Source organism: Neurospora tetraspora (assembly GCF_033439725.1).
Source record: "Neurospora tetraspora strain CBS 560.94 chromosome Unknown B0H65scaffold_6, whole genome shotgun sequence".
Taxonomy (NCBI): domain Eukaryota; kingdom Fungi; phylum Ascomycota; class Sordariomycetes; order Sordariales; family Sordariaceae; genus Neurospora; species Neurospora tetraspora.
The window spans coordinates 992,618-1,015,940 of record NW_026944388.1 but is presented as its reverse complement, the minus strand read 5'-3'; the positions used below and the strand labels follow the sequence as shown (position 1 = coordinate 1,015,940).

The 23,323-nt window shown below is 53.6% G+C and overlaps 6 protein-coding genes across 6 annotated transcripts; 3 read left to right on the top strand and 3 right to left on the bottom strand.

Moving 5' to 3' along the window:
• Positions 1-406: 406 nt before the first annotated feature.
• On the bottom strand, positions 407-4,076 carry B0H65DRAFT_253740 (uncharacterized protein). Its single transcript, XM_062822521.1, has 3 exons — positions 3,029-4,076; positions 2,881-2,978; positions 407-2,812 (listed from the first exon to the last, which is right to left on the bottom strand). Exons 1-3 carry the CDS (start codon positions 3,939-3,941, stop codon positions 524-526), a joined length of 3,300 nt encoding a protein of 1,099 aa, XP_062679215.1. The 5' UTR covers positions 3,942-4,076; the 3' UTR covers positions 407-523.
• A 1,608-nt stretch (positions 4,077-5,684) lies between these two features.
• On the top strand, positions 5,685-6,928 carry B0H65DRAFT_253649 (YkoF-like protein). The gene is made up of 4 exons (XM_062822517.1): positions 5,685-5,985; positions 6,053-6,158; positions 6,295-6,397; positions 6,567-6,928. Exons 1-4 carry the CDS (start codon positions 5,827-5,829, stop codon positions 6,652-6,654), a joined length of 456 nt encoding a protein of 151 aa, XP_062679214.1. The 5' UTR covers positions 5,685-5,826; the 3' UTR covers positions 6,655-6,928.
• Positions 6,924-9,141, bottom strand: B0H65DRAFT_253656 (uncharacterized protein). Its single transcript, XM_062822518.1, has 3 exons — positions 8,802-9,141; positions 7,647-8,544; positions 6,924-7,574 (listed from the first exon to the last, which is right to left on the bottom strand). Exons 1-3 carry the CDS (start codon positions 8,875-8,877, stop codon positions 7,202-7,204), a joined length of 1,347 nt encoding a protein of 448 aa, XP_062679213.1. The 5' UTR covers positions 8,878-9,141; the 3' UTR covers positions 6,924-7,201.
• Positions 9,142-13,301: 4,160 nt separating this feature from the next.
• On the top strand, positions 13,302-17,237 carry B0H65DRAFT_577840 (uncharacterized protein; the record flags this gene model as incomplete). Its single annotated transcript, XM_062830710.1, has 2 exons — positions 13,302-13,549; positions 13,612-17,237. The coding sequence occupies 2 exons, from the start codon at positions 13,302-13,304 to the stop codon at positions 17,021-17,023; spliced, it is 3,660 nt and encodes a 1,219-aa protein (XP_062679212.1). The 3' UTR covers positions 17,024-17,237.
• Positions 17,238-18,322: 1,085 nt separating this feature from the next.
• B0H65DRAFT_253583 (uncharacterized protein) lies at positions 18,323-20,059 on the top strand. Its single transcript, XM_062822516.1, has 4 exons — positions 18,323-18,716; positions 18,808-18,898; positions 18,967-19,347; positions 19,414-20,059. The coding sequence occupies exons 1-4, from the start codon at positions 18,444-18,446 to the stop codon at positions 19,845-19,847; spliced, it is 1,179 nt and encodes a 392-aa protein (XP_062679211.1). The 5' UTR covers positions 18,323-18,443; the 3' UTR covers positions 19,848-20,059.
• A 1,001-nt stretch (positions 20,060-21,060) lies between these two features.
• B0H65DRAFT_253559 (uncharacterized protein) lies at positions 21,061-22,593 on the bottom strand. The gene is made up of 3 exons (XM_062822515.1): positions 22,269-22,593; positions 21,715-22,136; positions 21,061-21,632 (listed from the first exon to the last, which is right to left on the bottom strand). Exons 1-3 carry the CDS (start codon positions 22,315-22,317, stop codon positions 21,159-21,161), a joined length of 945 nt encoding a protein of 314 aa, XP_062679210.1. The 5' UTR covers positions 22,318-22,593; the 3' UTR covers positions 21,061-21,158.
• Positions 22,594-23,323: the final 730 nt, after the last annotated feature.

The window sequence follows — 23,323 nt, the reverse complement described above, 5'->3', positions numbered from 1 at the left end:
GAGGGTTGCAATTTCGATCAGAAGGTCACGTAAGTATGGTGCGTGAGGAGGTGAGGGAGGGTGCGAGGGAAGGGAGAGGGGGAGAGGGGCAGTGTTGGATGGATGGATGGATGGATGGATGGAGGGATGCGGATGAAGTGAAGAGTACGAGGATAAGGATAGAGAATGTCGTCATCTTTCACCTTGATGTCGACGGTAAACCCGATTTCAGCAAATGTTTGTTACCGCTTGGAGGTGTGTGTTTGTCTATGTACATTGCAATTATAAATATGGTACTAATAGATAGATAGATATAGTTGTGCCTATAGATAGAATGTGTGTGTGTGCGTGCCTGTTCAAGGAAGGGCATCATAACTGTCTTGCAAAAAAGTGCGTTACATCATGACCTTCTTCTAGCTTATAAAGAGTCGCAACAACAACAACAGGCAAACAGCATATTCAATGACGTTTCATAACCCGTGTAATTGTCACACGACATTATCATTCCATTTCTTTCCTTCCTTCATCCGCCCACCCGTTTCCTTCAGCGGGCATCATTCCACTCACTACCCGTGGTCCCAGACCCGGCGCCCACATCCGTTTCAACCATCTCTATACTCGTAAGGCTAGGAAACCGCTTCTGAAAGTCCTTGATATAATCATCCTTCTCGGCCGCCGACATCTGCAGTAGCATAGGGGAGTTCTGCCCGGGCAGACCCTCCACGGCGACCAGCGCTTCTCTGCTTGTTCTGCTGTAGTCTGCTCCTCTCGCCGCTCCGATACTGTCGCTTCTATCCCTGTCCATTAATGAGCTCGAAGAGGTCCCGGGCCTGAGCTGTTTGTGCAGGCTTATCGTGCTGGTGCTGTAGGACTGTCTAGGCGGCGAGCCAGCTCCACCGCCGGCTGTTAAGTTTGCGGTAAGTCGCGTGGGTTTCGGAGGTGCGGCCGGTTTCGCCCCCGTCACGGTCATGGAGGCGCGACCAGTCATGGTTTGCTCCATACTGGACATGCCGGATGAGGTCGGGGGTCGCGGTAGAGATCCGGTCATGGGCTGTCCGGTAATGGCGATGGGCTTCTTTGCAACCGAAGGCCTCGAATCTCCAAGACTGTCAATCGAGCCACGAGGCCCACCGGTGTCGGCATCGGTGTAATGGCCGTATCCGTGAGCTGTCCTTGACACTGGCGCCGAACGACTGCTCTCATCCAAGAGGCTTTGGACCTTGTTCTGAATAGACATAGCGCGAGGGACGCCGCCAATGCTTTTCGGTTGCGGCGTCGGCGCCGTTCCCGAGCCCGTACCGGTCCGCTGCGCAACGCGCGCACGGTACTCGGCCTGCGCAGCGGCGACGCGAGCCTCTTCTGCCGCCAACATGCGGGCTTCTTCCTCCCGACGCATTTCAGGAGTCATCTCGTCCGCATTGTCGTCTCCAAATCGCCGGCCTTCATCGCTCCTGTCGTCAGTTGCCTCGGATCCCGCGATTGGTGTCAACTTATTGAAACGGTCGACTTCCGCATCAATATCCTTAAGAGAAGATGGGGACCTCGGAGGTCCACTGTTACTCACACCACCTTCAAACCTCTTGAATGCATCTCCGAATTTGCCAGCAAAAAGGTTCTTGGTGCCAGCACTGAGCGAACTCAAGCTTGAGCGCTTGGAATGATGCTTGGCACCCTTGTCTTTCTTCTTAGTATCGGCATCCTCCATCGAACGCAAGAATTCGACGCTGGACCGGATGTTGCGCTCCTCCTCCAGCTTCGGCGAAGGAGGAGCCTTGTCGAACGAGAATCTTCCGGAGAGGCTCGGCGAGTGGAGTGGTTTAGCAGCCGCCTCTTTTTCACGCAGATAGGTCAGGTCTGATTCAAGATAGATACTGGCAGGTCGTGTGCTCTCGTGCTGTTTGGATCTTGTCGGTAGGTCAAAAGCATCGTAGCTTGGGCGGCCACCTTCAAGTGATGGTCTCGAGGACGAAGACGGAGCGTTTGGCGACCCGGCGGCTCCAGGGGATAGCAAGACCGTCGTGGCAGCGCGTGTAAACGATGTAGGCCCAGTCTCGTGCTGCCGGGGGACACTAGCCGCCCGGTGATGCTCTGCTGGCGGGGCACGATATCGTTCCGCGGGAGGCGGTGATTCGGTCATAGTTCCAGTTGAAACCATCTTAGGCCTAGTTGGTGGAGGAGACTGGAACGGACTTTGCGAATTCGGCGAAGAGATCGTTTTGAGTTCGGGTATGCTGGAGATTATGGCTGAAGCACGGCTTGGCTCGCCTTGCCTCGGGAGCGTGGAAGCTGGGTTGACGGATGGTGATATGCGCTGAGACTCCATAGCAGCCGCATACGGATTTCCCTTGTTCAGGTCAAGCGAAACCCGCTGGCTCGCCGGCACGGGAGTCGGGGAAGGTGACGGTTTCACCTTGAATACCTCGTCCGCCAGTCTTTCAGCTACCCTTTGCGACATGGCCTTTTGTTGTTGTGGAGGTTGAGGGACACCACTGTCAAAGTCAAACTTGGTCCCCCGATCATGTAGAAGGGAGAACTGGTCGAGCGTCGGAAACTTATTCGATAGCTCGTCGGCATTCTTGAGTGGGAGCTTGGTATCAAGCGCAGCAAACGGGTCACCATTCGTGACTTTCCCGGGCCCAGGACTGGGCGTCGTCGGTTGGGATACGGGTTGAGACGGCGCAGGGAGTCTTCCTCGTCGCATCCGCTCGACTTCGGGAATAACCTGTTGTTGGACTACCGGGGCCGCAAATACAGCGCCAACGACTGGGGGAGACTTGACCTGGCTCTGTGAGTGTTCGCGCTTCCTGGTGTCTGCATGCGTCCCTGTGTAAATCTGTACAAAGGGTCAGTTGCCTGGCGAGAGCTCAGTCGGAAGATACCAGGGATACCAGGAACACTTACGTCTTTGACAGGAGGCTCCTTGCCTTGCATTGCGCAAGCTTCTCGGAGTACCTGATAGATATTTGGTCGGGCTTGTTGATTCTCTTGTAGCATCCAAGCTAATAACCGATGAGTACTATGTTCGGGAACGCGACCACGGGATGCTTACCGATGAGCTTCTTCAACCTGTCAGAGAAAACAGGATAGCTATGGAACTTGTAGCTGGCGTTTAGGATCGCCAAGGTTCCTCCTTCTTCGAACGGTGTAGTATAATAGCACAGCTTGTAGAGTAAGACGCCCAGCGCCCAGATATCTGACTTCTCGTCGATGGGTTGTTTGCGGTACACGTCAACCATTTCGGGACTCCTATACTGCATCGTCGTATGCTTCTGGATGTCTTCGTCCACAAGGCGGCACTCCGTAACGGTGGTCGGGGCTGGGCGAGGCGGGGCGGCCGAGCCAAAGTCGCATAGCTTGAACTTTCTGACACTGCCAATCATGTTGATGAGCACGTTCTCAACCTTTAAGTCGCGGTGCAGCAGTGGCGGCTTGAGGTAATGCATGCAAGCAACACCTTCGGCAACATCAGAGAAGATGTTGAGGATCTCGGGCTCGGTCAGACGGTGCTGCAACCGGGTGTTCATGAAGTCGATAAGACCGCCGCCATTGCAGTATTCCATCAGGAGGAAGACCTCGTAGCCGCCAGTGCCACGCATCTCAGAGGCATGCGAATCGATATAGGTGACGATGGCCTTGTGGCCCTTGAGGCGCTTCATGGTCTCGACCTCGGTGCGCATGCCGCGGAGGGCCTCCTTGTCCGGCACGGCGACCCTCTTCAGCACGGCCAGGTCAGTGCCATTGACCGCCGCCGGCAGCTTGACCAGATAGACATGTGCGAAACCGCCTTCGGAAAGGTACTTCTGAATGACAACTCGGTGGGAGCCGCATTGGATCTTGGTGCCGGGCGCAAAGGTGCCTGCTGGGGCGGCAGGGGCGCTGACCGCCACGGGGGCCCCGTACGCTGCTCCATACGGGCCCGGCCTCGGGGCAGCCGCCGGCACCGCTTGTCCAAACGAAGCCATCGCGCTGGCTGTGGGTTGGCCTATAAACTATTGGGTGGTACGGTTCGTTTGGGTTCGGAGTGGTGGGCAATGTCGAGCGAGGAGAATCGGCAGAGTGACACTCGGACGACGGACGCGGTGGTGCCTTGATCGAGGGGCGCAAGGAGGGGGGGCGGTCGTTTGAGGATACCGGTGGGTAGGCGACTCGACTGGAAGTTGGACAGCTCTTCACGGCATCGAAACTATATCAATCGAAGGAGGAAGAGGCCGTCTAGAAGCAATGCATAATCGCTTAACAACAGATCACCACAAAGAAGTGTCTCCGAGTAACCAAATGTTGGTAGCAAGTAGGCAGTAGTAGGAACGGGACTGGTAGTCGAAAGGGTCCCGGGGGCCGGTTTCCAGCTTGTCTAATTGCAGGGATGACGGTGGGTTCGCGGTCGGGGGGGCTGCTGGGCGATGGGCCTATGGTTGACGGGGAAGATGTCGGTCTCGTCGCAGTGAGTGTGCCGTCGACGTGCTTGGGTGTTTGGCTGTGTTGTTGCCGTGTTCGTCCGGGATGGTTGTTCCTCTTGCGATTAGCACGGCGCATGCCATCATGTTAACGCCTCCTGTTTCCAGTGCTATTCAGGCGGCCCCGTGGGACGGCAGGATGGCGGCACATGGCAGGTTGAGGCAACTGACAGCAGACTCGCAGCAGTTGTCCTGCAGGTGCAAGTGTCCAAGTCCAGGCTGTCCCGTCTGCAACACAGCAGGTGCCCGCCAGCTGTACCCTATCAATGACAATGGACTTGGCACCGCAAAGGTATCACGCACTAACATCTGCACATGCAAGGGCGGGGACAGCATTTACACCAGCTATCAACCCAAACTTCACGACGTGGCGCCAACAAATTCAAGAACCAAGACGAAGCTTTTCGGATTCAAGGCCACCAGTTAAGATGTCGCGCGTTAGACCGGATGAGATATGGCGATTGTATGCAAGAGAGTCATCGACTCCGTGTCATGACACCCCGTCATCTCGGCTACTCGGTGCTGCCTGATCAACACCGTGTGGCCATCTCCAAAGCTTTCTATCGCCGACTTACAGCCTGCTATAACACATCTCGATATCTCCCAAATGTTTACGATGGCTTCATACTCAAGTTCTCGAATTCCTTGATCCAACACCAGCAAACCTTTTGGAGTATAATGAGCGCCCTCTGACGACATCAAACAAGCGCTATCGACTATGGCACTAGGGTTCCCCGGCAACACGATGCCTCCATCTCCAATCGGCAGAGAACTCGAACCCCCGTGCTTCCCCCGCAAGCCAAGTTGTCCATCTCAAGGATGGCATATATCTGACATCAACACATTCACGCAAATCTTTTTGTTTCACCGTGGGCTCTATTATGAGAGGATTCACGGGTCTTGAGTTCCAAGTGGGTTGTATATCCTCTATCGCTCACGTTTATGTCCCTAGATGAGGGGCAAGATTGCGTCCAAACTCCAAGTACTGTACAAAGTGTGGGGTTGTTTGCATCCCCACGATAGCGGAAGCTCGGATCTTGCCGTAGGATAGAGGTATCGTGAACCAGCGTTGCCAGTGAACTCGAATGGACAAAAATTAAGTGGAACATGAATATCTGAAGCCTCGAGGTAGACTTCAAGTCATTTCACATCGATACTGAAAGATAGATACCTCAGATTTGAATCCTTTTGGTCTTCGCTTATCGAACATACCTTATCCAGGAAGGCACGCTCCAACTGTAACTTTTCAGTCTTGAATCGCAGTGACACTGACGCCAGCAACACCTAACCAACAACAACCAAACTGAACATCTGATCCGTGCTTGGAGGTCTTTCTTATCCTCCCCCTCGAACCCCTTCCTCCATCTAAAACCTCCTCAAACCACCCACCCCTATGAGTCTCTTCAGATCTCACCGAACTCTTCTCAGTCATTCCTCCCGGCAGCTCCTAATCACCAACAGACACTTCCCTTCCTACCTGAAAATGAGTTTCCGCGACTACTCCAACATCGAAACGCCTGCGTCGTGTTACGTAGACTTTTGCTTGGTTCCGGTGAGTATATCTATATATATAAACTTAATGAAGAAACATGCTGACTCTTTTGGTTTGCGACAAACAGGTTGGAACAGGCAACGTATCCGTCGCCAACGAGGTTGCCGAGGTGCAAAGAATTTTGAAAGCCAGCGGGTTGAAGTACACGATGCACTCGGCTGGTACTACTGTTGGTTAGTATCTCTCGCTACCTTCCTACTACCTGCTTCCATACAAAACCTTTCGAGCCTGGACAGCCTATTTATTGTCTTGTACTTGGAAGACAGCAAGCAGCTAACTAACAACCCTTCACTTTCACAACAAAAACAGAAGGATCCTGGGACGAAGTAATGAAAGTCATCGGCCAAGCCCACGCGGTCGTGCACCAGGGGGGCGTGAAGCGGGTGCAAACTTCTATGCGGGTTGGGACTCGGTATGTTCTGTTCTTCTCTCTCTCTCCCCCTTCACCCTCTCTTTAATCTCTCCTTCTTTTCCCTGCTTTGGACTCTTCACTTCGGTCTTGGAATCATCTCATCATGCGTTGCGTTGCGTTGCGTTGCTCTTGCTGACCCTTTACTTCCCCTTCTCTTTCACTCCAACAGAACCGACAAGAAACAAACGGCTGAAGACAAGGTGAAGAGAGTGCAAGGAATCTTGTCTGAGGATCAAAAGGGGGAGTCATCTGCCTAGTTACTGCTATTCAGTTACTGCTATTCACGTTCTCAAGCTACTCAGCTTTAATACGTTACTTGGTACTTAGTCTAGTGGCTTGCTTATCCGTCTCCGTTTGTTGAGGATCATGCATGCCAGCTTCACCAGAGAACGTTGATACTAACCAAGGCCTTTATTGCTGTCAATATTGCAGAACAGCGGATTCGCTATGCTGGGAACCCGGCTTTTGTCACACCGTTCAGCGCAGTACGGGGATGTGGGATCCAGGGGTATAGGAGGACGGAAAAGAGAATAAGAGGAGTGCTTCAGACGTGGACAAACACAGTACCGCCTCACACCAACAGGGCTCACATCTTGCTCATCAATCCATCTCCACATTATTTTTATACATACAACATACAGACGCATATACACGTTATTATAAGTATACTTTGATAATAGCCTCCGTCATCATCCCTTACCCAAAACCATCACCTTGTCGGGATCATCCGAATCCCAACCCATTACCCCCCCTCATACCATAGTCATCACACATACAACATTCGAAGAAGAAGAGAAAAGCTTTTTAAGCCCTAGTAGTCATCTTCTTGGTCTGCCTCTTGGCTTCCCTCTCCCTCTCCTTCTCGAGGTACTTCTTCTGCGACTTGGCGTCCATGGCGGCCAACTCGGCGTCACGCTTGGCCTTACGCTGCTTCTCGCGCTCGACCGCCAGCTCCTCGGCCTTCTCCTGCTCGCTCGCCTTCTTGATGCCCTTGATCATCTCGTCGCGGACCGACTTGACCTTGCGGAGAACCTCAGGACGGAAGTGCGCCACCTGCACGAGCTGGTCCGTCATGCGGAGGAAGTACTGGAAGATGGGCAGGAGAGGCTCGTAGTTGTTGTCTGAGGGGAGGCGGTACTTGAGGAAGATGCGCTTGCGGGGGTTGGTCTCCTCGACACTGTGAAGGGGATCATATGTCAATAACTGTGTGGTGATGTAGTTTGTGGGCAGAAAAGCGGGTGAGACTCACGTCGTGGGCTTGTCAATAGGCTGGTCGGAAACAATGAGGTACTCGAGGAGGTCACCAGCAGACTCGGCAGCCTTGATCAGCTCAGGGGTAAGCAGCGCATCAGTGATCTCGGCGCTCTCAGTCATAACCGTCAACCACTGGGGAAGCTTGTTGTTGTCCTTGGTGTAGGTAAGGGACACGTCGTAGCGCTCGTCGCGGACCTGCTTCATGCTCTCCTTGTGGACAATGGCCCAGACAAAACCGTCGAAAGTGCTCTTCTTGTCGTTCTGACGGAGCTCAGCCGCGCCAGGCATAGCAGGAACAGTAAGCGCCTCCTTGCCGTCGAAGGGATACAAGGTGGCCTCGACGGAATCGGTAGGCTGGGCGTAGCTGTCCCAGAAGAAACCAATGACGTTCTCGGCGAGGGTGATGAAGGGGTTGAAGCGCTTGACCAGGGTGAGCTTGACATCGACAAAGGCAACGTTGACACGGCCGGTGGCGTAGGTCGCGAACTCGAAGAGACTCTTCTCCTTCAGGATGCCGTCACCCTTCTGGGAGTTGGAGTCGGCCAGAGCCTGGGTGAGCTTATCACCAGACTTGTCCGAGAGGGCCCTGGGCACGCCGGAGAAGCCAACAAGGGCAAACTCGGAGCCCAATGTCGAAGCATGGGCGCGAATCCACTTCTTGGCCTTGGAGCGGTTTAGACGGGCACCGAAGAGGTGGAGGACCAGCACGACGGTCATGGCGGCCAGGATGAAGCCCTCGGCCTTGAATTCGGAAAGGCTATGGCGCTCGTGCACATTGTACCACTTTGTATAGGGGACGACGGTCTTTGCGGGCTGGGCACCGGCGAGAGTAGTCGTTACCGGGCTGATAGGGATGGGGGACGGGTCGGCGCCCTCTGCGAAGTCGGCAAAGTCTGGAGCCCAAAAGGTCAGTCATCCCATTTAGTTGAATCGCGTCTGAGGGTTCTGGAAGCGAGGCAGAGGCCCATTGATCGGCATTAGGCGAGTTCTGGTGGGTAGAGCAGCCGGGATATCTAGAGCCTAGCTCAAGCAACCGTGTCTGACCGGGGCATCGCGAACATCGAAGCCGTTCAGTTGACGGGCTAGATTAGGGGCTTGACGGTGCTCCCAATGTGTCCAACAGATAGGATTACAGATCAAAGCCACATACCAGAATCGCCCGCCTTGTCTGGAATGACGCTGGCAGGCTTTGCGCCGCCAAAGAGGTTGTTGATCACGTTCGCCATGGTATCGTTTGCTGGCGTTGTTGGCGCGATGTGGCCACAATTGGAGCTTCTGGAGCTGGAGCTTGCGACATGGAACTTATGACGGGGGAATTCCAGGGAGCTGGTGCACGGACCCGCCGAAGAGATATTGTCCGTGCTTCTTCTGGAAGCCCCACTTTCTCCTTCGACGACACGCTTCCACTGCTGTTGTTGAAGGTTGGTTTGCTTTGCGAGGACTGCTGAAACAAATCTAGCGAGAAGTTTATGGCTTTTTAATGCTCTTCAGTCTGGAATCGGATCGATCTCAAAACCTCAATATCATTGTGGTTGTTGGTATGCCCTTTCCATTGATCTTTGTTACCAACGCAAAGGTTACGTATTTGGACACATCACTTGAAGGCCTTGGCGACCACCCCAACCGCAAGATTTAATCGAATTATCGATGTTTGTGAGGAGGCAGTGAGAACCATTAAGGTGGTACATACCGTACCTTACAGTCAAGAGTGTATTTGTCACGCAGGTCGGCTATATAAATACCAGCCCTGGATGTCAAGATATGGCATGGCTTTCCCGAATCCCGAGTCTCATCCGCCTTGCCAATGCGGGGGAAAGAGATGCGGAAAGCAGGGGAAGCGATAGGTGAAACGCTGCGGACATAATTGAATGTAAATCGAGGATTGCGCGTTGCACTTGTGTGTTTTTCCCCATATTCAGAGGTAGTCTTTGGGTCGTGGAAAGAAGTGCCCGAATTTCAGATGTTGTGAAGAAACCGGCAAGAGTGACAGGAAACATAGGGCACAGCGGCAACAACCGAGCGTTGTCTAGACGGTTTTCGGGACCGATCACGCAAGTTCGAGGACGACTTGGAAGATTGCGATCGTATGTGATAAAATCCAACAACCAGGGGCAAAAGAAGAGCAGAAGACGCAGTCAAATTCTCAAGAGCCGCCCATTCGCGGGAATCACCATGGGACTGGACTCTAGGATGCACGAGGGGTCGTCATTCCAAAGGGGGGTCTAGATATTGAGGAGTATATGAGGGGTGTTTCCATCCGAAAGCGAACGCTAAGCCATTAAATGGCTCGTGCACTGCTCTGTTGCTAGGGGGCCACGCTTGAGGGCAACTGGGCCTCGATGTTTCAGGTTGCTCTCGCAGATCACTGATCGTTGCTTCTCCCCTTTGATTGGTTTGTTGTATGTTCCTCGAACACGATCCAAGGGGAACGACGAAGGAATCATAGAAGGGAACCCGCGGGGATGATAGGGCATTCTGGCGGATATGGGCGGGTGAGGGTGTGAATGGCGCTTGACTTACAACCAGGTCAAGACACTCGACATTGCCAACCCAAGAGATATTGGAGGGAAGACGTTGGCCGGTATCGGTTATCAAACCATTAGTTGAGATGTCTATGGGACTCACTGTATCCCGAGTCTTGCGGCCAGAAGCTTTGGTTCTTGGACAATTGGTAAACTGCCCTATCAAACAAGACAGAAACTGCTCCCACCCTTCTAGAATCGACGCCAGTGAGCATACCTGGTACAGATCCCCTGTGCTTAGGTATATCAATGCTCTGCTTTGCTATCATGGGCACACTTAGAACGCTGGCGAGCATACCGTTATACATATTCATTCGGTCTGTAGTGATCATCTTGGCATCAAGAAAGTCAGTGCTTGATGACATGTTGGCCGCCTCTATCAATGCTGGTTACCTGTTGGGATCGGGTACCTGTCACGCACCCACCAATCAAGGTGCATCTTCGGCAGCGGCAGTCCCTAGCTTCCTGTACCTGAGAATACCACTCGAGGTGGCATACCCACTCCCGGCAGACATCAAGCAGACGAAGTAGGGAACCCAACTTCCAGAGGTAGACAACCAAAGAAATCAACGAGATGAAGTTCGATTCTGGAGTCTCTTTTCTTTAGACTTTTCTTGGTCTTCCAATTTGTTAGCTTTCTATCGCAATGGCTAGGTCAAGAGGGGGTGTGATTCTCGGGGCGCTTGTGGATAGCTGCAGCAACGCCCATCCTGTCCACTTAGGGTGTGTTCCGTAGCGTTTTTTTTTTAGCGTTTTCACCAGGTGAAAATGGCCGGTGAAAATCGTGTTCCATAACTTTTTTGACACTTTTGTACCTTTTCACCCGGGTTACACGTCTTGTTCACCCGGTGAAAAGAAATGGCCCACTTTTTAAGCTTTCAGCCAACCAAATCGCTCGCATCCATCTTCATTCCTTTTCACCCGGTGAACAGAAAAAAGGGTGTTTTGCAAAATGCATCACCCATTGAACGCGCTGAAATAGTGCTGAAGCCGCTATAACCAACCCAACTCCAACGCCAAAACAATATGATCACCATTTTCACCCAAAACCCTGCAACCCGGTGAAAAAGCCGGTGAAAATTGGTCCGTGCAACCTTTTCACCCGAAGTACCTTTTTCCCCGGTGAAAAAGCCCAAAAAAGGGCTACGGAACACACTACAGCGTGAAGCATGACTCCCGTCCCCTCCGTTCCCGTTGCTCCCCAAGCATGCATAAGACGTTTAGCTCGCAGCATGGAAACGGAGTCACCTCACGTCTCTGATGGAGGGTACCTGGGGTCTTGCTGAAAAAAGGGGCTTCCGCTTTTGCCAGGCAAAGCTGGACACTCCAGGGCGTTCGAGGAACCGAAGTTCAGGATCCCCAACATCAACAGTGACTTCCATCAGGGTCAGCATGGTGGGCATAAGGTTGAGTTTCCCCGCTGTCGGCAACTTGCGCAGCCTTAACTTGATATCGGACTTTTCCATGACAGCTGTTCATTCACTTGGGGTTTGGTTCCGCCAATTGTAAGCAAGACAACAAGTGAGTGCAGCTGTTGTTGTATAAGGCGGTGAGAGTCCGGCCTTGGTCAGGGTGGAAGAGATCGCAAAGAGAGCCAGAAAAGCCATGAGCCCGTGACGAGTGTTTTCGGTGCATCCAATGCAAGTACAGGTACCTGCTCACTTCATGTTAACAGCAAGCAATGTCAAGCGGGAGGAAAGCACGAAGCACCTCTTCCAAGGCTGGCTGTTTCACATCCGGCCCCGGTCCGCCATCCACCACTCAGAATCAACCTCTCGCCGCGTTTCCAGAGCACTTTCCTCTTCCCATCACGCCTTCCATCTCGGTGTCGTCGGAGATCTCTGCACAGGACGTCGGTGGGAGCGTGGTGGTTCCGCAGTTGCAGTTGCAGTTGCAGTGTCAAATCCTCGACCCCCCCTCTCTAGGTGGTGTTTAGTACACGCCGCCTGTAGAAGATTCCCCGGTTGCCCCCACCACGACGGCTTTCTGGGTCTTTAGGTTTCTTCCTGCAACCATTCAACTTCAACTCTGCATCACTTTCTCTCCTTTTCAACCTTGCATCTCTCCGTCTCTTCTTCTCTCTCATTGTAACTCACAACCCTTCCTCTTCTAATCAAAATCGCTGTCCTCTTCTCCAGGCTCGAAACCCTCCTCCTAATGACCCCGGGCCTGTATATTCTTTAGCAGCCTTTAACTTCCACTTCTCTCCCCTCCCCGCCTCTCCTTGTCGGATCCACTCTCCTGGCGGAGTAACGTGAACCCAGACGACGGCCGTTGACGGTTGACAAAATCGACATCCCACCCCTCCGCTGAGCTGAGACGAGGCCGGGCGTGAGCAAAACGACGGAACACGAGCGAACGGCCGGGGGATTGTCTCTCGCTAGAAAAAAAAAGTCCACTCGCACCATCCCACACACAGCTTCTGTCCGGGACCGTCCCGACAACGAGCCACCATTCAGCAACCAGTCCACCACAACCCGGGCGCAGTTCCAATCGATCCAATCCCACCTTGGCAAAAAAGGCAAAACCAGGGCCGCCTGCCTCGAAAGATCTCCCAGGAACATCCAGTTTGCTTCACCTCGACTCAACCTCTGAGCCGCCGCCGAGGTCGACTCAGCTCTCTCGGTTCCTCTTTTCCCCTTCAACCTGTCGCTCCTTGTTGAGGTCGACTTGCCAAATTTCCCCAAGCAAACTTCCCCAACTTTGCCAAACTTTTTTTTGCAAGCATCGATAGAGAAATCCCGGCACCTTTCGTCACCGACTCCGTAATCGCCCCTTGCAACAAACCTTTGCGACGTCGTATTCCCTCCTCGAGCTTCACAAAAGGCCTCCTCGAGCGACGCTCCTTCGCTCAGGTCAGCCTGTGTCTGATATAGATTCCTGCTTAATTGGACGACTCTTGTCGGCCCCGCGCCTGCGCTCTTTGACGTCGACGTTGGTCCATCCTTTCGTCCCACACCGCCTTTGACCGCCCGCCGGAAATCAGACTCGACCGAGACGAGACCCTCCCTTGAGCTATCGTCAAACGCTTCTTGTCCGGTATCCAAGGCCTGGTAGCCGCGTGGACGCGACTGGAAACAAAAAGTTGTCAATAACTCTCATGAGAGCTGGATAAAAAATAATCAATAATGTCCAACCAAAGACCCGGCGATCATATGTCGCTCGGCTTCCCGCCGCAGTCGGTCTCTCTTCAGACTCGAACCGGTTCGCCTACAAGCACATCACCGAATGATCCGACCTCTGCCGGTGCCATCCGCTCTCCTTTCGGCCTGTCATCGGGACTGGGACAGTCTTCCAAGATGGCTGGCGCTTCGCGGTCGGGCAATGGTTCGCCATCCCACGATATGGCGTCCTCTGGCCGGCTCTTTTCAAAACGGTAAGTCCATAATGACCCGGATGTTTTTGGAGGAGCGCCGCTGACCCCGCCTTGTGACGCAGCGCCCGCGAGATCCAAGCCCAGGAAGGCATCTCGGGATTGCCGGTAAACCCATGGGGTGGGCCCCCGACCAGCGGCAACTCGACCCCTCTTCGAGAGAACATCCCGGAGTCGCCCACCGACGGCTTCCCGGACTTCACCCAGTTGCCCACTCCGGACAGCTTGCCCCAGACTCGGCGTGCTCGTGCCGGCACCGTGCCGTCTAGATTTCCTGCCGGTGCCGGGGTCAATGGCATGCTGAATATCCCGGCCTTGGCTTCCAAGACCTCGCGCCCTTCTCCGTCGCATACGCCGTTCAAGTCTCCCTCTCCCGGCATTGAACAAGCCGAGGGCTCAGCTTCAACGCTTCTTTCCAGGCTGAGGGCTGGTTCTATGCCTCAGCGCAGCCCGTTCGCCCAGGTACCCGGCACAAGCTCGCCATTCGGCGTTTCCATCTTCAGCAGCTGGACGCCTACTGGTCGTGAAAGAGGCAACACTCTGGCCAGCATCGCAAGTGTGCCATCCAACAACCCCAGTTCTCCAACCCAGTCGCACTTCTCTCGCGAAGGCGCGGGCGAGAACGATGTCCATATGAGGACTTTGGACTACCTTGGCCTGGCAGAGACACCGCAGCCTCCTCGCGCTCAGCTTGCCACCCCGTACATGCCGACCTATGTCGATTTTACTAAGGCCGCGAACAGGTTCCGCTCTTATTCGGTCAACAACAAGGATAAATACGCTGACGAGGAAGATGATTATGATGAAGATCCGTTGACCATAATGGAGAACCAATACGCTCAGCTTCAGGATCAACTAGCTGCCACCAACGCAGCTATTCAACAGCATAACCTCGCCGTACAGGCATTCCAAGCTGCCCGTCCGCGTGCCAGGACAGCCGGTGTTCTGGACACTCCTGCCAGCAGGATTCTTCGTAACTACATTCCAACTCCCTCTCGGCTTGACGCTTCTATTACAGCTGCCGACATTCAGTTGCCGGAGGAGAGACAGTACGAAGATTTGCCCCAGGCCGTCGCTGCCATGACTCTGGGAAGATCGAACAGCCGTAACAACAACGGCTTGCTCAGCGCCGAGGAGCCCAACATGGAGGGCCCAACAAGCGCCTTGTGGCTCGGCAGCATCCCTACGTCCACCACGACCTCTACGCTTACTGAGATGTTCAAGTCGTATGGTCCCATTCTCTCCGCTAGAGTGCTGACCCACAAGAACTGCGGCTTCGTCAACTTTGAAAGAGTGGACAGTGCCATCAACGCCAAGGCCAACATGAACGGAAAGGAGATTTTCCCTGGTGCTGGTCCCATTCGTATCAACTTTGCTAAGCCGCCTTCCGCGTCCAACACTCCCGGCCACGATGGAGCCTTCCCTTCCCCTAGCCCTGATCCGTTTGCTAAGGGACAGGAAAATGGTCAAAACGGCAGCACTGGCGCATCTGGTGATGCTTCCCCGACACCCTTGGCCGGAAACGCCATCCCCACCGTGGCACCTCTCTCTGAGATGACCGTCGACATCCTTAACATCGTCCAGCAGTTTGGCGCGACCGAGGAGGACAAGTACAAGATTTCCGCCAACCTCCAGAACGCCATTCAGTTCGATAACTTTATCGATGAGATTCCCCCCATCAAGGAGCCCGCCCACACCCGCGTTCACGATGCTCCCAAGCTCCGTGATATTCGCAAGCGGATTGATAACCAGACCTTGTCTCAGCAGGAGATCGAGAACATTGCTATCGAGATGCTTCCTGAAATTGCTGAGCTGGCGTCGGATTATCTTGGTAACACTGTTGTCCAGAAGCTCTTTGAGCACTGCTCTGACTCCGTTCGCGACCAAATGCTTGCTGAGATTGCACCTCATATGGCTGAGATTGGCGTACACAAGAACGGTACTTGGGCTGCCCAGAAGATCATCGATGTCTGCAAGACGCCCCAGCAGCTGAACCTCATCGTTGAGAACCTGCGTCCCTATACGATCCCCTTGTTCCTTGACCAGTATGGCAACTACGTCCTTCAGGGCTGCCTGAAGTTCGGCCCTCCCTACAATGACTTCATCTTTGAGACCATGCTCAGCAAGATGTGGGAGGTTTCCCAAGGCCGTTACGGCGCTCGTGCCATGAGGGCATGCCTGGAAAGTCATCACGCTACCAAGGATCAGCAGCGGATGCTCGCAGCTGCCATTGCCCTTCATAGCGTACAGCTTGCCACTAACGCCAACGGTGCCCTACTCCTGACTTGGTTCCTCGATACCTGCACGTTCCCGCAGCGCCGCACAGTCTTGTCGCCGCAGCTCGTTCCTTACCTGTTGCATCTGTGCACTCACAAGGTCGCGTACCTGACCGTCCTGAAGGTGATTAACCAGAAGGCGGAGGCTGATGCCAGGGACACTATTCTTAAGGCTTTGTTCTTCACTCAGAACGACCAGGTTCTGGAGGCAATCCTCAGCGACCACGCCTGTGGTGCGACGCTCATCTTCAAGGTCTTGACCACTCCCTTCTTCGACGAGACCATCCGGACTCAGGTTGTTGAGAACGTGAAGAATGTCTTGATTCGCATCAAGGCGCAGCCTGGCCAGGGTTATAAGCGTTTGATGGATGAAGTTGGATTGTCTACTCGGAGCGGTGGGAGCAACAGCAACAACGGAAACAACACTCGTGAGCACACCAACAATAACAGCAACAACACCAACAATAGTGAAAGGCAGCGTCCTACATCTCGCCAGACCCCTCAACATCAGCAGCAAAACCAGCAGCAGCAGCAGCAGCCTCAGCCGGCACAGCAGGCGCAGCAGCAGCAACCTGGTCAGTTTACCCCTGGCCCGGGTCAGTACTATAACCCATTGAATGTTGGCGCCCCCAACTACAATGACATGGCTTTCGGCATTCCTAGAAGCGAGGGCCTGGAGATCCCCCAGCAGTTCCCTGCTTTCGTTCCTCAAGGACAAATGTACGGTGGAGCCGCCACACCGATGGCCCCCGCCACTGCTCTCCAGCAAATGCAGTACCAGCAGAGCATGATGGCACGCGGCGCACCTCCCATGAACAACTACTACCCAGCTGGTATGCCCGCCGGGTTTGGTGGTTTCCAGACCCCGAGCCCCTCGATCGACCAGTATCGCGGCACTCAAGCTGCCATGTCCAACGGCAGCCCGATTCAGCCGCCGCCTGGTGCACCCCAGATGCCTAACATGCCACCTGGTGGTCCTCAGGGTCCGTATGGCGCAGCCCCGGGATTCGGTATGAACATGGGTATGCCCACTCCTGGCTACGGTTACGGCGCTGGGCCTGCCCCTATGGGCGGAGCTGGCATGCCGCCCCAGCAGCAAAATGTGGGATATATGCAGGAGCAGGGCAACAACAACAACACCTCCAGACGTGGACGGGTAAGTCAAGAATTCTATCTTTGTAGTAGGATGATGGTGCACTGAATTGTGAAATGGGTCGCTAATCATCGGTTCCTGATATACAGAGATAAACAAATCCCGCTGCCTGGCACCTAAAGTGTCCACACATCTCCGCTCCTCGGCCCTTCCAGCTCGGTAGGCGCCACAAGATGGGCTATGTACAACACTTCACATCTCTTCTCTCTCACTCTTTGTGTGTAAGGGATGAGGAATGTTAACCTTCTGATGTTTTATTGTTGAATCGGTTTGGTTGTTCCTTTGTTCGGCTTGTCATCTATTTTTGGTTTCGGTTTTGGCTTCGAATGAGTTTATGAGTGAGAGAGATGACCCCCCCTTTCTGCGATTCGCAGACGACACGATCATGCAACGAGTTGGTACAGAACGAGGGTAGGGTATCGGCGGCGGAAGGGTTCATGAGGTTGTCCAGGCGCAGAGCGGACGCGGTACATGAATTAAGCCAATGCATTATGAGGAGACGAAAATAAAAATGGACGAGTGAAAAGCAAGGGAACAGAGGAAGAAGAATTTGCGACAAAGCAATGGACGGGGAGGAAGAGAGTTGAAGGGGGTGGAAGGTTGGCTTGCACGGTTCGCTTCATGTCTATAGTCGTATTGAAAGGGTGGCGGGCTGCTCTATTGTGCTGGTCTTGGAGCACGCCCGTCACCGTTTTGGTAGTAAATAGTAGTAGCATTTTTGATATACACTCTACATGCTCTGCACATGCTTTTCCAGCCGACAGGAATGCGAATGGCCTCATCAATGAATCTGATGGCAGCTGCTCAAAGCTGATTGGTCAAGGATGCTGTAGGCTTAAGGGGTACGGTTCACGGCTTGGCAGGTGACAAGGGGCAGAGTGACAGTTGCGGGACAGTGTCCGCTCTCAGGGAAGTCAAGGCAAGGAAAAGGGGTTGTGTGGGGGAGCGCGGACCACTGGAGTGTCGAGGCGCCAAGCCTGATTGGTGTGGGGAGCGGGCGGGTTTCGCATCTGGCAATTTAACTTGACAGGAATTCTTCCAAACCCTTTTTCTGACACGCGTCTGAAGTCGCTGGCGCTCTGTGCTCGTAGAAGAAGTTGTTCAAGTCCTGTCGCCTTTCGCCAGACATCCCCAAGTTCCCTTCGCTTGCTCTTGCTCTTGGCAACCAGCAAGGCTTTGTAAATCTGTTTTCGGTTCTGGAATGGTATCAGCGTGAACGGCCGCATCTACCTTCATTCTTTTCCCACCTACTGCACGGCTTTTGCGACTAGCGCACCGACTAATACGGTCGGTACCTTGTTGGTCTTCGGTTCGCTCGTTCCAACCTAAGGCGGTCAGCCCGCGCGCATCCCACCCGACCCGTCTTTTCGACCGTCGCTGCATTTCGCAACTTGCAACTTTTCCCTTTACCTACCGGACCACCCGCCTGTCTTTTTCTCACCACATCGACGTAATTCAGTAGCACACCATGGCCAACAAGAGGAACGAAGACATTGAGTTGGGCCCCGTCGAGGGTCGGGGTTCGACCGACAAGGACCCTTTCCTGGCCAGGAGGTCATCTTCGCAGCCAACCCGCCCTCAACAAGTTGGTCCTTTCGGCGGCTACTTCGACAAGATTGACCACAGCCCCGGTGCCTCGATTCTCGCCTACTGTCTGTCGTCGATTTCTATGACGGTTGTCAACAAATACGTTGTGTCCGGCAGTGAATGGAACCTCAACTTCTTCTACCTTGCTGTGCAGGTACGTCAGCCGGAACAAACACCCACGCCCAAGGCTCCAACCGCGGGACGAGAAGGAGAAGAGAACGCTAACAATACCTCCATGATGACAGTCTCTGGTCTGTACCGCTGCCATCCTGATTTGCAAGCAGTTGGGCATGTTCCAGAACCTCGCTCCTTTCGACTCGACCAAGGCAAAGAAATGTAAGCCTTCCCCTCTTGTTTCAGCTTGTGAAAGTTTGTAGCGGCCGGCTGACATAGGACTACAACAGGGTTCCCTATCTCGCTGCTGCTCGTGGGTATGATCTACACCAGCACCAAGGCGCTCCAGTTCCTCTCCGTGCCCGTGTACACCATCTTCAAGAACCTGACCATCATTGTCATCGCCTACGGTGAGGTCCTCTGGTTCGGCGGCAGCGTCACCCCCATGGCTCTGCTCTCCTTCGGTTTGATGGTCTTCAGTTCCGTCATTGCTGCTTGGGCCGATATCCAGGCCGCCGTCGAGGGCGTTGGTCACACTGCCGAGGCTACCGAGGCTATCTCCACCTTGAACGCCGGATACGCGTGGATGGGTATGAACGTGTTCTGCACCGCCGCGTACGTTTTGGGCATGCGCAAGGTCATCAAGAAGATGAACTTCAAGGACTACGACAGTAAGTGGCTCTGGCCGGTGTTTGTCTGGTAACCAGGTACAATGCTAACCGAATCTCCTACTTTAGCCATGTTCTACAACAACCTCCTCACCATTCCCGTCCTGATCGTCTTCTCCCTGCTCTTCGAGGACTGGTCCAACGATAACTTGATCAAGAACTTCCCCGTCGAGACGCGCAACAGCCTCTTCATCGGCATGATTTACTCCGGTCTCGCTGCCATCTTCATCTCGTACTGCTCGGCCTGGTGCATTCGCGTCACCTCCTCGACCACCTACTCCATGGTTGGCGCCCTCAACAAGCTTCCCATCGCCGTCAGCGGTCTCATCTTCTTCGACGCCCCCGTCACTTTTGGCAGTGTCACCGCCATCTTTGTTGGCTTCGTCTCCGGTCTCGTTTTCGCTTGGTCCAAGACTCGCCAAAAGGTCTCCCAGATCCTGCCCACCGCTCAGCCTACCATGAGCGCTAGCGCGGCCAGCAACAGGGATGCGGCTAATGCTTAATTTTACGAATCGGTGCAACGATGAGTATAGATGTGCTGAGCGAAGCGCGTTGCAGCCTCGTGGCGGGGAATCTGACAGGCTGTTCAAGCCCGAGTTTTGCGTGGATGCAGCACTGATGGTGTTTTGCCCGCTCGGCCTCGGCTCCTCCCCCCCTTCCCGCCTTTCCCAGGCGCTGGACAAGAAATGGGCTTCGTTGCAGAGGGGAAATAACTTTTGTCTACTTGTTGCCCGTCTTTCCCATTTTGGTTTTGTTTCCCTGTACAATACTTATAAAACCCTGTTGAAATCCTCTAGTACACTGATCTATTTTGCCATCATAGACTTTTTTGTTGTTTCTCCTTCTCTCGCTATCTATAAGTATTTGTACAGGGAAATATAACTAAGGTGTCAGAGAGTCGCAAGCAAGCAAGTGGTACAAAAACGAATTGGATTTGTCTTTTTTTCTTTTTCGTTTCTCTATAGGGTGGGCGTGCAAGGTGGATGGTTTGGTGTTGGTTGGTCCTGGTCGGTCCATGGAAAACACAACACAACAGATATGTGTGTCGTGTGTCGTGTGTGTCTCTTACAGTATGCGCATGGTTAATGGCGTTGGTCTTCTGCTGGATCGGATCGGTAACAACTCACTCGGGTCAGAAGGCGACGGCAGACGGATCGGATCGGGTCAAACAAAGAAAAGGGATGAAAAGAGGGATACAGATGTGGGATGAAATCTTTGCGGGATGATAGATGATTGTGGGACAGAGAAGGGGTATATGTGCTCCATCTCTACGAATCTGCTGCGGTCAATGGTATCTCTATGTTTGGTTACTTAAAGAGACTTGCCTTGCCGAGAAGCACTAAATACGTACACTTAATGAGTTGATGGAGAATAGACGATGGTTCTGCCTACGAGATGTTTACTTGGGTGATCCGGGGTTTGGCTTGCTGTAAGGTCTATTCAGTCTAACTTCAGAATCTTAGACACTCTCGTGCCGATATCAACATTTTCGACTTTCAGGGCATTATTCGCTAGTTGGCTGGTTCTACCTTACTGAGGCTAGATGCTCACCTTTCAAACCCCGACGCAACAAGACTCCCACCAGTACAGATTATATCAACGCACATAGAAGTACTTGACTACTTTCATAGTTCTCCTCTGACAACGCAGGCTAGAATAACTGCCTTTCATCTTGCACTATACATCGTCGGCCAGACGACGACGACATTAAATACCTCCAGCGGTATCGCCAACAAGCAAAACCCAACCGAAGGCGTCTGTCTGTCTAGAGGCCGAATAGTCCCCAAACATCAACACCTCAAATACCCTCATCCTCACCTCCCAAACGCACTCGTAGGCACCAACCCATTCCCCCCCTCGGTCAACGCCCACAACTCCTTCCAAAACCCAACCGCCCCTCCCACCAACAGCGCATAATACGCCACCGTCCACACCATCCCACTCCCCCGTCCATCCAACCTCTCCACCCTTCCCCAGACCTTGGGCAGTCCCATGCCGTTACAGAACGCATGCACCGCAAACGCGGCCAACAGACTGCCGGTGCGGATGAAGATGAAGGTCGCGTACGCGCCGAATAAGGTCGTGAAGCTGAACTGGAAGACTGACCTTAGAAGCGCGGCGAACACGGGAACGCGCGGGTTTTGGAGGCGGAACTCGTAGAAGTGGTGGACGTGGGCGAGACCGAAGATGATGGGTGAGTAAAAAATGGTAAGGGAGACGGGGAGGGGAGACAGCAAAAAGAGAGGGACGGAGGAGGTGCGGAAGAGGAGTTCTTCTGTTAGGGGGCCCTTTTTTTGTTGTTAGTTGCATGTCTGGAAGGGATGGAGAAAAGGTACAAAGGAAGGAGGATAGAATAGAAAGAAAACTCACAGCAACAATATTCCTCCAAGTCAACATGTCCCCCCACAGCTCCTTCACCGGTTCCCCCCTGACCCAATCCTGCCATCCATCATCCACCACCAGATACAAGAACAGCGGGCCAGCGAACAACAGCGCCGTCAATCCCAAGGCCCGAGCAGACTCGATGAGGCCCAAAGGCCAGAAGCCTAGGTAGTGAAGCGCATCTGGGACGGGGAGATTGGCTACGTATAGCAGGATGAGGAAGGTGGACAGGCAGCAGAAGAAGCACGAGATGCAGACGGAGCGGATGCGGGCGCGGATGACGGAGGGGTTGTCTCTCGAGAGAGTGGGTGAGGGGCGGGCGAGCGGGGAGAGGTAGAAGGGGAGGAAGTAGGAGAGGGCGTAAGAGACGAGGAGGAGGGAGGCTGTGGTGGTTGAGATTGGGTTGGTGTCTGTTTGGGTTGGGTTAGCTTTGTTTACTTTGGTGAGGTCAACTGGGTGAGCTGGTGCGGCTTGTTGTTGATGATGGTGTGGTGAAGGGTAAGTGAAGGGTAAGTGAGTGAGTGTGAGGGAGTTGAGTATACCTTTTGACCAGGGGTTAAGCTTGTGAAACACTTCTGAGAAGGCCACCATCCTTCCTCAACGCTCGTTTGAAGACTTGACTCCAAACAAGCAAAAAGGTCCAAGTACGGTGAATACGTCAGAAGCGGCCAAGAATAGACTGGACCGGAGTGGTACTGTTCGGATCAGCCCGCTGGAGGAGAGGCTTGGTTATTCGATTCGATACGGTAGTCTTCAGCTACCCAGCAGATCTGTGGGATGCCGAACAACGACAGCACCGAAGGTTTCAGTACCCAACGTGGTGGTGATATGGTGGTACTGGCGTCAATCCTCAATCCCCGTCCCTGCCCTGCTTAAGCGCTGTTACAGAATACGCGCGCCGGGGCGGCTGTTGGATGCCGAGATGTTGTCTTTAGCAGTTCGGAAGCGTTAGCCGCCGGAAAGCAAGGCCGAAGGTGGTGTACAGCAGGCGCGGCAGCAGGCAGGTTTTGGTTTTGGAAAAAGATGGAGGTAATGTAAGGTAGGTATGTATGCACAGCTCGTTTTAGATGCCGAAATGTCGGTCGCCTTTTGCGCGCCTGTCGGGAGCCGCTGTCAAGATTTCAGGTTGGGCTTCGAGGTTTTCTACAGTAGCCTGTTTGAGGATTTGTTGAAATGTGGTTCGGGAGTGGTGAAGAGACAACTGGAGAAAGATCTGTTGTTCCTGCAGTAGTGAGGTGTCAGTGCCGATCTCCTTTTGGGCTGAAGATAGTTCAGACGAAGGTTGTGGGACCTGTCTCCTTTTTGGTTGCGCTCTTCACTGGAATGGAATGTGGTTGTAGCGAAGTCAAGGTTTGATCCACCATTCATGCCTCTGAGTTTAGCATTGTTGTTTGAGCATTGCGATTCTTCTTTCAACTAACGTTCGGGCCGTAGCCGTCAGAGTTTTGGGCCTCTGCCGCATGGCTTCACATTCCATCCGTCTTTCATCCGGACTCAGGGTCTCATATTGGTACCGGTATACCGGTAGCATGCCGGATGTACCGAGCACACCTTCCATTCCACCCCAATGTCTTTGGAGTTGCTTATTCCGCTTACA